This window comes from Penaeus monodon, chromosome 3, assembly GCF_015228065.2.
Source record: "Penaeus monodon isolate SGIC_2016 chromosome 3, NSTDA_Pmon_1, whole genome shotgun sequence".
NCBI classification, from domain to species: domain Eukaryota; kingdom Metazoa; phylum Arthropoda; class Malacostraca; order Decapoda; family Penaeidae; genus Penaeus; species Penaeus monodon.
Window position 1 is genome coordinate 3,252,160 of NC_051388.1, and position 12,500 is coordinate 3,264,659.

Sequence of the window (12,500 nt, forward strand, 5' to 3'; positions counted from 1 at the left end):
CATGAAATGATTCGCAGAGCAGCTGTTCAGGTATTATTTCTTCTAGTATATATGTATAATACATATTTGGCAAATAGTTGTAACAAATATCCATTAAAATTATATGTTTGTGTAATATATATTAAATGTTTTTGTAGAAAAAGTTTCCTTCTTTATAGTATTAAGAATACAATAGGCATCAGGTTGGAGAACATTTGTAATGGGCAATAACAAGTCAGACCCCAAACTTACCAGATGTTTAGGAATACAACAATGAATCTCTGAAAAGAATGAAAAAAACTATTACTTTAATGTCGTGATGATAGTTAACCCTAAACAACCGACTGAATTGGATTACTCATTCTTGCAGTGCATGGCAAATCTCTGCGCATCTCCAGACGTAGTCAAGATTCTGGAAGGCAAAAACGACAAATTCAAGTACCTGTTCCTCTGCACCTCGGATGAAGACGTGGAAATCATCAAGGCTGCCTGTGGAGCTCTTTGTATGGTCATGTCGGTGTCTCCAATCTGCTTGAAGAAGGTGTTTGATGTGAGTATTGGATCTGTCTTGCTGTTATTCTTCTTCGTCTCTTCTGTCATTGTGTTGTCCTTTTTGCTTTTAGACCCATTGAATAATTGGAGTATTGTTCTTTAGTGTTAGGTCTTCGCTATTGAAAAATGTGTAGATTATTATTATTTTTATTATTATTATTATTATTATTATTATTATTATTATTATTATTATTATTATTATTATTTTTTTTTTTTTTTTTTTTTTTTTTTTTTTTTTTTTTTTTTTTTTTTTTTTTTTGTAATTTGGTTTTGTATTTGTTTATTTTCTATTTAGACCTATGGTTAGGGTGGGGCATTTCATGTTTGTTGAAATTTCAGAAAAATGAGTGTTGTAGATTATATTTACTCATGGTATTTAGGTCTTTTATTTTTATCTTCACATATTTTTAATGTTTGAACCTTTTTTCTCTGCAAACAGGCCAAAGACTGGGAAGAGATTCTGGAGTTCCTCCTTTCTCACAAAGACCCAGAAATCCAGTATCGCGGCACCATCATAGTCAACCTCTTGATATCCCATGACAAGTACACTGCAGAGAAAATCATCGATACCCACTGCAAGGTAAGCAATGCATGATCTGGCTGGAAAACGTTTGTACAGATGGGCTGAAGCTGCAGCTGCTTGAGATCCTGCTAGTCATATGACAGATACATTTTTATTTTTTTCTGTTGAATTGATTTTACTAGATATGGTTTTGTTGTTTTTGGTTGAATAATGGAAGTCACTGCCCTTCTCCTAGATCACATTATTTTCATAAGTTTTGTATTTTTCTGGTGACGAAAAAATTTCTGTAATTTTGTGCTTTTCTTGTCACTCAACAGACTGCGTTAGAAGCCATTGCCAAGATTGAAAACCCCGAATTCGTCCTACCTAAGGCAAGAGAATACGCCATCGACTCACTGAAGATGTGTTCTCACGAGTGGAAATTAATTAAGGATCCTTTAGCACCCGAAGACTGAGAGAATTAATGCAAGACTGTTAAAGCCGTTCATCAAAGAAACTTTGTTGAAAGTTGATATTTTACATCATTCTGCATTCTTATACTTTTATACAATTATAGATTGACAGGAGGGAGAAAATGCATTAATTTTTTATTATTGTGATCTCCTATTTGGTTAGAACTAACAAGTAATTGTACTTAACAATTCTTTTTCTATTTTTTATTATTTTTTCCCTTCCCTCCTCCTCCCCAAAAATGTATATAGCTTTTTATGTATGTTGAACGAATGCTTTGTAGAACCTCTGTATACAAGGACCTGGGGACCAAGAACCCCCTTTGACAGGCATTATTCTTTGAGTATCTTAAGTTTTGTAATAAATGTAATTGTACGGACTGCTAGCATTTTTTTGAGATAGATTATCAGAAAATACTGTCAGTCATTTGCCAGTTCTTTTCTTTTGCAGTAATTATTAGTTATATTACTTCTATTTACAGATGATGATATTTTTAGCATTCTTGGCACTTTTCAATGAGGATTGTCTTCACTGCATATATCAATTTATTTGCAGTTTTTTTTGTCGTTTTCCCAAAAGAGCTTTAAAAGTTTACTGTTAATAGATAGGCTTTTCCATTTATCTAATTGTAAAAATTTATCAAAGGGTTGAGAATATGCAAGGTTCTGCCGTAAATTAGATTTCTCAGAGATTGTTGCAGTAGTAGTGAATGATGAAGAAACGTATGCTGTGTTGAGTGTAGGCTTAAAATCTGGCATTTTCATACCTATTTATATCAGTGTAGTGTAAGAGCATATTTGATTGGTTGATTTTGTAATATCAGATGTTATCTGCATTATGAATCTTTGGTGCTTCCTGTATGACTGTATTTAGCTTGTGCCTTATATATTAAACATGTTGAAATTGTGTAAATTGTTGGTATATTTAATAAAAATGTGGATTGTTTGCTCCTTTTAGTTTCATCCCTGCTGAGGTAATAATTACAGATAGTTTATATAATTAATAATTTGATGTAGAGAAATATAATGGTTATCCAACTAAAACTTAAAACACAAGTTTACCCAAGGAAATAAAAATTTCACATACTAATTGGTGTAAAGAGTATCTGCATGGTTAAGAATTAGAATTATCTACACGAGCAAATCCTTCGGTAAGGTAGAGAAAGAATACAGAGAAATGAAACATGTATTAAAATGCAAGGGTAATTATTGTAATGTGGTATTACTCCTTACTCTTTGAAAAGCCTTAATGCATCAAAGTAAAGCACTCTTAATAAATCTAAGTGTAAGGGAAATCAGTCATTCATATAAGTCTTCTAAGCAAAAATCAGTAACAAGGCTCAGTCAGTGAATAGCCTGCATCTGCAAGTCAACTGGATACACCAATTAATGCTTACAAAAATGCATTCACAACGTACTCAGAATCATTGACAAAATTTTTCAATAAAATAAGGAAAGTAATAACACTTTTATTCAATTTGTAAAATCTCTTATTTAATATGTAATTATACTACAGTGGTTATGTTTTAAAGTTGTCAATGAAAACATGAGTGTTCACACATTTTTCTGAAAAGATTGAAATGTTCATTTAGGGTTTTCAATATTAAACTCCTGTAATACCAAAGTTGTTTTCTTTATTGATTGGAGGCCACTGATAATGAAATAAAAAATAATAACGTCCGAGTTGACTTCCGCAGTGGCGTTACTTGGCAGGAACAATAGGCGCTGAGACAATAGCCTGCATCGATTCCTTGACCATACCAAGCTGCAACTTCCAGCCAGTAAGTGTGTCGTGTAGGGCCTGCCACTGGTTCCTGCCGAATGTGCGGTGGACCCTTGAGGTTACGAAGACCTTGCACTGGTTTTGATCCATGCGGGCACTCACGAGCTTGGTCTTCAAAGCTGTTTGGAAATAGTGCATTTGTATATCATGTTTAATAATAGAATGAATTAACATAACCCTACATAATATTATGAACCTTTCTTAAAAATAAGAAATTATGAAAGAAAGAAATCCCATTGAACTAAAAAATAAAAAATCAATTGTATTTGAGTACTGGATGTGTATTTTATGAACTGTGGACCACAGCATGATGTGCACTCCAGGGGACACGAAAGGGTATAATAAGCAAGTATTCAGGGATAGCCAGGACTCAGTTTCTGGGTTATTTGAGACTGGGTGATGGAAAATGTGTTTATAATTGTAAACAAAAACCTTCAGCCATTAGTGGTGGCACAATCCATATTACAGAATGTCCCAAAACTTAGACCAATACAGATAAAGACTAATACTATGACCATTTCTATAGATCTTTCACATTTCTATACCACCTTCCCTAACCCATACAAGGCAAACTGGCACATCTGGAGACATAAAAAATAACATTCTGAATGGGATGAAAGAAATGAGAGAATGAAGAGTCAATGGCCCAATAAAATACAGAGTTTACGGAAATGAAGGGATCAAGCTAAATTGCTCTAGAAGTCTAGCTAAAGCTAGCATCATCAGAAAGGAGAGAGAATCCTGCTTACCTTCGATGATGAATCCTTCAACGTCATCTACATTAAGCTGAAGCTCTTGCATAAGTGTGTCGAAGGTCATTTCTGTCTGGTTTTCTGCCATCTGGATGAAGGTCAACAGCCTCATTTTGCGGACATTGGCATCATGGTCCAGACCTGTTGATTGTCGTCGATTCACATTAATTTATAAATCTATAAATTCTCTCTCCACACAATGCATTTAAAGAAAATACAGCAATTTTGTTGTTAGGTAACTAATCTACATCCTGAAGCAGCAGCTTTAAATCCTACTTTCTGAAGAACCTTCTGGTAAAACATCTAGAACCTTAGCTCAATAATATTTCGAGGTGCAATGTTTTTCTGATGACTTCTGAGGTTATTACAAAAAAACATGAGAGTCATCTGTACTGATGCACCACTTAAGAAACATACCACTCCCTCCCCTGACTATCAATTCAAACAAAACCCCATATACGTTTAGAAACACCACATTTCAGGCAAGAAGTTTTATCCTACTCTAGCCTGAAGATTTACCTTGGTCCACTTTTATGGTCTACCTTACTTAAATCAACCCTACTCAGCCCAACCTACCCCAGAGCTCAATCTAACCCCTCCCTGCAGGTCCACTGGCCAAGTGGAGTTTTACCCCCCTGGACCTGCACTTTAGGCCACTGCCTGTCTACCATCAGATATATGGACTGTGGTAATGATAGAAAATAAAGCAGACTTCATATATTCTTATATTTTCTTTTTTTGTAAAACAACTTTTTTTTTTTTTTTTTTTTTTTTTTTTTGTAAGAACTTTTTCTAATATTGTCACACAAGAAAAGTTAGTTTTCATGAAATGAAACGTAGCTGAGGCAACTTGTATAAAAAATATAGTTTTTTTTTTGTTTTTTTACTATTCTATTTTTTCCTTTTCTTCTTCATTTGGTTCAAATAACCCTGATTATCATATAATACAGTATAAATGTTCAACAATGTACTACTCTATTAGATAATCTTGCAATCTTACGCTTTAACCACCTCGTCAAAATAAACGAAAAGTGAACTATAAAATAATTTCTTTCCAAGTTAACTAAAATTCTATAAAATTCCGCCAACATCACAACAAAACACAAGAGCATTCGTAAAAATAACCAAAACATGTACAACTCCAGACAGCATTCATTTCAACAATAAAAAATTTCTTTAAATCAGACCAGAGAATAATTCCCCAATGAATTTGGATCGCTGGTTGCCCCAATACGTACCAATGGACGAGATGAACTCTTTGTGGTTGTTGTAGAAGTGAATGTAGCCGGGCAGCTTCTCCGACACAAAGATCGTCAAGAGGTCGTGGATGAGTTCTCCCTCCAGGAATTTTACAGGCTGAGGATTGAAAATTGTACTTAGGAAGGATGAAATCTTGTCTATCTATAAATCTAATTCTATTTCAAAATACCAGTGCTTCAAAGGGAAAAACTATAGGGTATTCGTCCACATTAATTCATGGTGAAACGACTATCAAATGAAACTATGAACTTCCTAAAAATGAGCACACACATAGTCTGAGCAAAAGATCATATTACCCAAACCATAAGCAAAACGAGAAAAGAAGAAGAAGAAGCAGCAGCAGAAGCAGCAGAAGAAGAAGCAGCAGAAGAAGAAGAAGAAGAAGAAGCAGAAGAAGAAGCAGAAGAAGAAGAAGCAGAAGAAGAAGAAGAAGAAGCAGAAGAAAAAGAAGAAGAAGAAAAAGAAGAAGAATAAGAATAAGAAGAATAAGAATAAGAACAACAACAACAATAATAGCAACAACAACAACATTACAATTGGCACAACTTGGGAAATCTACCTTGAGAGTGAGGAGGTGATCCATGATGTATGTGGTTGGGTCAGCCAGGGAGGCGATGATACAGCGATGGGCATCTTCACGAGCCTGTGAGGCGTTCTCAGTTGTGTAGGTTCCCAGCAGCTCAATCATCACTTTGCTGGCTTCTTCGCTGATTTGGACAAGATTATTATTGAAAAGATCTTAAATATAATAGGTGTTGAAGCATTAAAAATTACTGAAACATGAAACAAGGAACAACCAACGATATGAATTTTATATAAATAATCCACATATATAATCACCTATGGCACTCAGCTGCTTCTCAACATAGAAAATTAAAGAAAATCACTATAGAAATAGTGAGGAGGAGGAGGAGGAGGAGGAGGAGAGGGAAGAGGAGGAGAGGGAGGAGGAAAAGGAGAGGAAAGAGAAGAGGGAGGGGGAGTTGAAGGAGGAGGAGTTGGAGGAGGAGAGGAGGGGAGGAGGAGGAGGAGGAGGAGGAGGAGGAGGAGGAGGAGGAGGAGGAGGAGGAGGAGGAGGAGGAGGTGGTGGAGGAGGAGGAGGAGGAGGAGGAGGAGGACGAGGAGGAGGAGGACGAGGACAGTGAGGAAGAGGAGGACAGTGAGGAAGAGGTGGAGGAGAAAAAGAAGGCCTTCCCTTACCTGTGCTTGTTTGCAATAAGTGTCTGATGCATCAAGCGAAGAAGCTGTTGCATCTGTTCGGTGGAGGGTGGGGGCTGGGCAGTGTTTAGTGTGGTGCGCATCTTCTCACAGGACTGGAATACGGCTGTGATCTGCCCGATTTGGCCCGAGACCTGCACCATCGTGTAGTAGACATGGTATCGAACGCCAAGGTTCTCGGGGAGGGCGTGGAACAGGAGGTTCAATCTGTTTAAGAATACAAGGATCTCTCCATTAAGACCTCGCCTGAAGGATGTAATATATATATATATATATATATATATATATATATATATATATATATATATATATATATATATATATATATATATATATATATATGTATGTATAAAGATTTACAAGACTAAATCTTCAGCCGTGCAGCAAATGAAAAGGATCCAAAGACTCTCTCAGTTCTCAAATCAGTATAAATACCAAAAGTATGGAGAAAAACAAAATACTACGTGTGACTTACACTCGGAGACAGACGCTGCCTAATCTGTTGGAGGGAGCCTTGGCCAACTTCTCACAGAAAGCTAGGATGAGGCTCTCTGTCTTTTCTCCGACTGGTACCTGAAACCAACCAATTAGCATTCATTATCTCGTAACACTCAGTCACACCTCATATTACATGGTATGAACTGAAATGTTACAAAAGTAATAATTCACTAAGAACAACCAACTGTCCAATCCAATCTCTGAACTGTACGAATATTTTTTTTAAAATAATTACAATCTGATTCTCTTCTCTTTCTGCTTAAAAATCCCTCGAGCTGAATTTACAAGTACATAAATAAACAAAATAACTAATGAAAAACAATAAACAACAAGGACACCCACTCACCACAATCAGCACAGAAACTATAGAGTTGAGAAGCGCCTCGACCTCCACTTCTGTGGCCTCGGACGAGAAGCAGGTGTCGCACACCCCAATGATCTTGTGGAGGTCATCCTCTAGACCCTTGGGGGAACGCTCCACGGAGATCTCGGCACCCACCTCCTTGAGGTAGGCGCGGAGCTCCTCCACCTGATGGGGGTAAAGGAGGGGGTGGATTAGGAGTGAGTGAGTGAGCCCAGAGTGGAAGAGTAAGTGCTTAGGGAGTAAATCAACATGATTAGATAAAGTAATTCCTTGTGCATTGATTCATTTCATCTCTTTGTCAGTGTTTCCGAGTGTAATGAAATACTCCGTACTCGAAAACTAACACTAATCGAAGAAATAAAAATCCATTTGTAAAACCTTGCATCATGTTAGGTTTGAAGTTCCTGGCCCTTAGTTTCCATCCATATAATACCCAAACACAGTAACTCACATCATAACAAGCAAACAGTTATTAAACAAGAGGACTGACTGCCCACATTGAAGAAAAGAAAAGAAAAAAACTAATGTAGTGGTCGTAGAGAGATAAATAATCAAAGGTTTTAGACTGCAGGACATTCACCACAAATAAAGTTTCAACTGGAGTTTTAAAAAACATATGATTATGAAATAAAAGACCTATTTTGAAAGTCACTTGAGTGGTTTCTAAACATTTTCCATACTTTGTTTCTAGAAATGCACCTTAAATATGAATTTTGATATGAATAAGTGGCATTCTTTTTATGTATGCCAATATGGAATTGATATTTTCATGAAATCTAAGGCACTTTTCATATATTTTACTGTAAGTTGCAAATAAAGATACCATCATAACAGGAATATAAAATTCACAGCAACTCCAAGTTTCACCTTCCATGGCAAACAATGGATCAATTCATTTCTGGCATAGCTGACATAGCAGGGGTTGGAAAAGACCAAACATCCAATAAAACAACTCCTGGACATTCCATTAGTCTACAGATGATAACTATAGAGAGTCACTCTTGAATCAACAAGCCAATACATTTAGATGGTTTCATGGTGCTTACTGCCTGGGACTCAGAATGGTTAAAAGCCTTTGATGTGAACTGAATCTTGTAGTATTGTTAAGATGTATGTAGTGCATATATGTAGTTGCTGCATCTACAGGTTGCAATACTGTATACGTACACACATGATCTACCTAAGCCATATTTTCCCCACTCAGCCCTTGGTCTTCACAAGGCAACTGTGGTATTTGTTTCTCTTAATTTTTAAATTCTTTGCCTTCACAGATTATTTAATATGTCAGTGAGTAATTTTTTCCTTTTTTTATGATAGTCTCATTAGATTTTCCTGTAAATGTAAACCAAATTTTTATGTGTAGTAGAAGCATAAATGAAGAGTTATTTTCTGGCATTCTATCCACTACTTGTAAAGTTTAACTTGTACCATATGGCTGTGTGAAACTGAAACCAAAATTAAAATGCTAAACACCTCATGGAAAAAAATGAAAGAGAGAGAGAGAGAGAGAGAGAGAGAGAGAGAGAGAGAGAGAGAGAGAGAGAGAGAGAGAGAGAGAGAGAGAGAGAGAGAGAGAGAGAAGAGAGTGCAGAATTTACACATTTTCCATGACAATTTCTCTAACTATTATTATTTCTAGTATAGTTTCTGCTTTACACAGCCATATGGTACAAGGTAAATCTTGCCTCTAATGGACAGAATGACTGATAACGTGACCCCTTTCATCCACAGAATTTGCTCCGCAAGTTGACAATAGAAAGCTGTGCAACATGTAATACTTTGGTAAATATTTATAGTAAAAGCTAACAATATTGTCCTAAAGAAAGGCAAAAACAACATTCACTGATACATAAAATAATCTGCGCAGACAGGGAGTAATTTCAGAAATGAAGCAAGTACGTTGCAATAAATTAGATGTGGAGAGAGTGTCCACATAGGGGATTACAACACCCCAATAATCCCTGACTGGAAACTATATACAGTGTGCGTGCTTTTCTGTTTTCACTGCACAGTTTTCCCTTTCTTTTTAAGAGCGCAAAGTTGTCAATGTGTCTGTTTCCCAAGCAGCGTGGATTAGCCCAAGTGTGGATCACTTTACAAACTGAACCTAAAAAAATTGTCAATTAAAGTGAACCATACAAGCTTGTGCCGTCAATACGAGTCCACTTTATTAGTGTAGAAATGATGAATAAATAATGAATCCTCCCTCATTAACATAATGAAAAACAATTGCTATCGCAATAATGAACTGCTCATTTTTGACAAACTGAAAATTGAATTCCGCAAGTTACGACTCTTGAAAATACCTTGCCAGCGCACGTAAAAAGGTCTCTAGTCTGGCATTAACCCTTCCTTTGGGCAATGTCTAAAGGGCATTCCCAGTCATGGCAACTTAAGTAAAAAAAAGTTTTTGTGATACGGAGTAAGGGACTTTGTTTGACTTGTAAAGAATTGTAAAGAACTGCCGAGAGATAAGCAGTTACTTCAGAAGCAAATACCAATACTCTCCTTTGCATTTTTTTTTTTTTTTACAATGAAAAACTACAAGAGATTCATGCAAATTACAGCACGAGTAGTTGATACAAGGAATAATAACTGGAAGGTCGGACAGCCATGAAGAAAAGAATAAGAAAAAAAGAAAAATACCCTTGTTCACTACCAACAAACCCCAACACGAAAACACACCACAAAACCACCAACAAACCACGACATAAAAAAAAAACACCAACAACCATACATATCAAAAAACACAAACCAAAAAAAAAAAAACACCATACTTCTCCCGGCACTTTCCGCCTTCCCCAATCACTCCCTCCTTTAATTACCTTAAATAAACACGAAATCTCACCTTCTCCCCTAATTTCCCACGCCCCTACTACTCCCCCTCGCTCCCTGAACCCCCATTTCCCCCATTTTACCTGCGCGTTGACATCTATTTCTAAAAATGTGTAAACGCTCATGACCGCGTTGTTTTCGTCTCTTGTTGACGGGTGACAAGGACCCCGCGCGGTGAAAATAAGCGCCGGGTTTTTTTTTTTTTTTTGGTTATTTCGTCACGATTTGCGGTTGTTTTTTGGGCGTGAGGTTGGTCCTTTTTCGAGATTGGATTGATTATTTTTTTTGAGGTTTGGTAGGGTGGGTAGGTATGGTTTGTGTGTATTCTTTTTTTTTCTGTATTTGTATATTGTTTGGTGGTTTGGCTCTCGGTGAAAATAAGGGATTCCGGGATAGGGGTTCCGAAGCTAAAGGATTTTTGTGAAATTTGCTTTCACTATTCCCCCCCATGTTAAAAGTTGTTTATAGAATTGCGTTTGGTCAAAAAGAACTTAATTGTTTTTATGTCTAACATAAATTTTTACTTTGAAATACATTATGTACACAGTTATCGGGCATACATTCTCTCTCTCTCTTTCTTTTTTTTTCTCTCTCTCTTTCTCTCTCTCTTCTCACTCCCCTCTTCTCTTCATCTCTCTATCTCTTCTCATACATAACACTACATCATCACACATATATATATATTATTCATATATATATTATATATATATATATATATATATATATATATATATATATATATATATATATATATATATATATATATATAATATATATATATATTATATATATATATATATATATATATATATATATATATATATATTATGTATATATATATAAGACAGATAGTAATTAGATGATACACACACACACACACACACCCACACACACACACAACATACACACATAATCATATATATATTATATATAATATATATATATATATATATATATATATATATATATATTTATATAATATATAATGTATATATATATATATATATATATATATATATATATATATATATATATATATATATATATATATATTATATATGTGTGTGTGGTGTGTGTGTGTGTTGTGTGTTGTGTGTGGTGTGTGTGTGTGTGTGTGTGTGTGTGTGTGTGTGTGTGTGTGTGTGTGTGTGTGTGTGTGTGTGTGTGTGTGTGTGTGTGTGTGTGTGTGTGCACGCGTGTGTTGTTGAGTGCGTGTGTGTGTGTGTAAGTATTTTGTATGTATATGTGTATACACACATGCATACACACAAACATACTATGTACACACATGCAACCCTCTCTCGTAGCAACACCTAAGATCCTCTGCTTAGAGAAATACAAAGAGAGAGAGAGAAAAAAGAGAAAATCGATTTAAACTCGACACGCGAAACAAATATTGACATTAACAAAATCCGAACGCGTCGATCCGAACACAACAGCGCGCGTGTGATCTCGTTTCCATGGTAACCAAACGACGCTTCCCCGTCGCCTTGACGATCAGTGACGCTCTTAACGTCTGACAAGAAACGCACTCCAGCCTTGGGAAAAAAAAAACGTTTAATTTCTTTTTTTCTTTTTGTTTTTTCTTTCAACGTTTGTGGCCGAAACGTTTTTTTTTTGACGGTTTCCTGATACGACTATTAGTTTTATTTATTTTTTTTTTCTAAACTCCCGAATTGATGGACAGAAAAGGAGTGTCAGAGAAGAGATCATAATTGATTTATCTATATTGTAATAGATCATTATAGAAAAAAAAGTTCACTGGTCATCGAAAAAAGGAAAAGAGAAATAGAAGAAAAAAAAAATCCGAAATGGAATTAGACGAAACCATTACCAATCTCCTGCCGAGAAGACAAGTTATTTTCAAAAAGGAGAAAAGGTGAGTGAGAGATACAACTTAGCAACTTAAGGTCAGCTAGAACTTGACCACGAAAGGGAAAGAAAAGATGAGAATCCTTTATAAGAAAATAAGTTTATTGACACTTGGGAGTTGAATAAATGTTGTATATACATATTAATTTTTTTGTGTGTTTCAAATTGTCTGTCAATTAAAGATTGATATTTCTCTTTTAATATATATTGAACTATCAAAGACCAGTTTAAAACCAATAGATGTTGTAGAGGAATTTTATTCTGCTTAAACCTGATGTGTGTGTGTATATATATACATACTTATATATATATGTGTATATATATATATATATATATATATATATATATATATACATATATATGCAGTATATACATTTGCTACATACATAAATGCATACACACACACGCACAGAGA

The 12,500-nt window shown here is 35.4% G+C and overlaps 3 protein-coding genes across 5 annotated transcripts in view; 2 read left to right on the plus strand and 1 right to left on the minus strand.

Moving 5' to 3' along the window:
- LOC119590564 (protein unc-45 homolog B-like) overlaps nucleotides 1-2,449 on the plus strand; it is an 11,537-nt gene extending 9,088 nt beyond the window's left edge. For 2 of the 3 annotated variants that reach the window (XM_037939233.1, XM_037939241.1), the window contains exons 15-18: nucleotides 1-30; nucleotides 350-529; nucleotides 971-1,111; nucleotides 1,372-2,449. The exon at nucleotides 1-30 is cut by the window's left edge and continues 174 nt beyond it. In XM_037939233.1, coding sequence (XP_037795161.1) covers nucleotides 1-30; nucleotides 350-529; nucleotides 971-1,111; nucleotides 1,372-1,509 — 489 coding nt within the window. In that variant the 3' untranslated portion in view covers nucleotides 1,510-2,449. The remainder of the gene's footprint in view (nucleotides 31-349; nucleotides 530-970; nucleotides 1,112-1,371) is intronic. The other variant, XM_037939250.1, reaches the window with a different exon arrangement.
- Nucleotides 2,450-3,117: 668 nt separating this feature from the next.
- On the minus strand, nucleotides 3,118-10,415 carry LOC119590583 (eukaryotic translation initiation factor 3 subunit M-like). Its single transcript, XM_037939261.1, has 8 exons — nucleotides 10,297-10,415; nucleotides 7,361-7,543; nucleotides 6,992-7,089; nucleotides 6,499-6,723; nucleotides 5,858-6,005; nucleotides 5,277-5,394; nucleotides 4,036-4,179; nucleotides 3,118-3,405 (listed from the first exon to the last, which is right to left on the minus strand). The coding sequence occupies exons 1-8, from the start codon at nucleotides 10,336-10,338 to the stop codon at nucleotides 3,206-3,208; spliced, it is 1,158 nt and encodes a 385-aa protein (XP_037795189.1). The 5' UTR covers nucleotides 10,339-10,415; the 3' UTR covers nucleotides 3,118-3,205.
- A 1,136-nt stretch (nucleotides 10,416-11,551) lies between these two features.
- LOC119588235 (enkurin-like) overlaps nucleotides 11,552-12,500 on the plus strand; it is a 9,945-nt gene continuing 8,996 nt past the window's right edge. Inside the window, exon 1 of the mRNA XM_037936935.1 lies at nucleotides 11,552-12,092. Coding sequence (XP_037792863.1) covers nucleotides 12,025-12,092 — 68 coding nt within the window. The 5' untranslated portion in view covers nucleotides 11,552-12,024. The remainder of the gene's footprint in view (nucleotides 12,093-12,500) is intronic.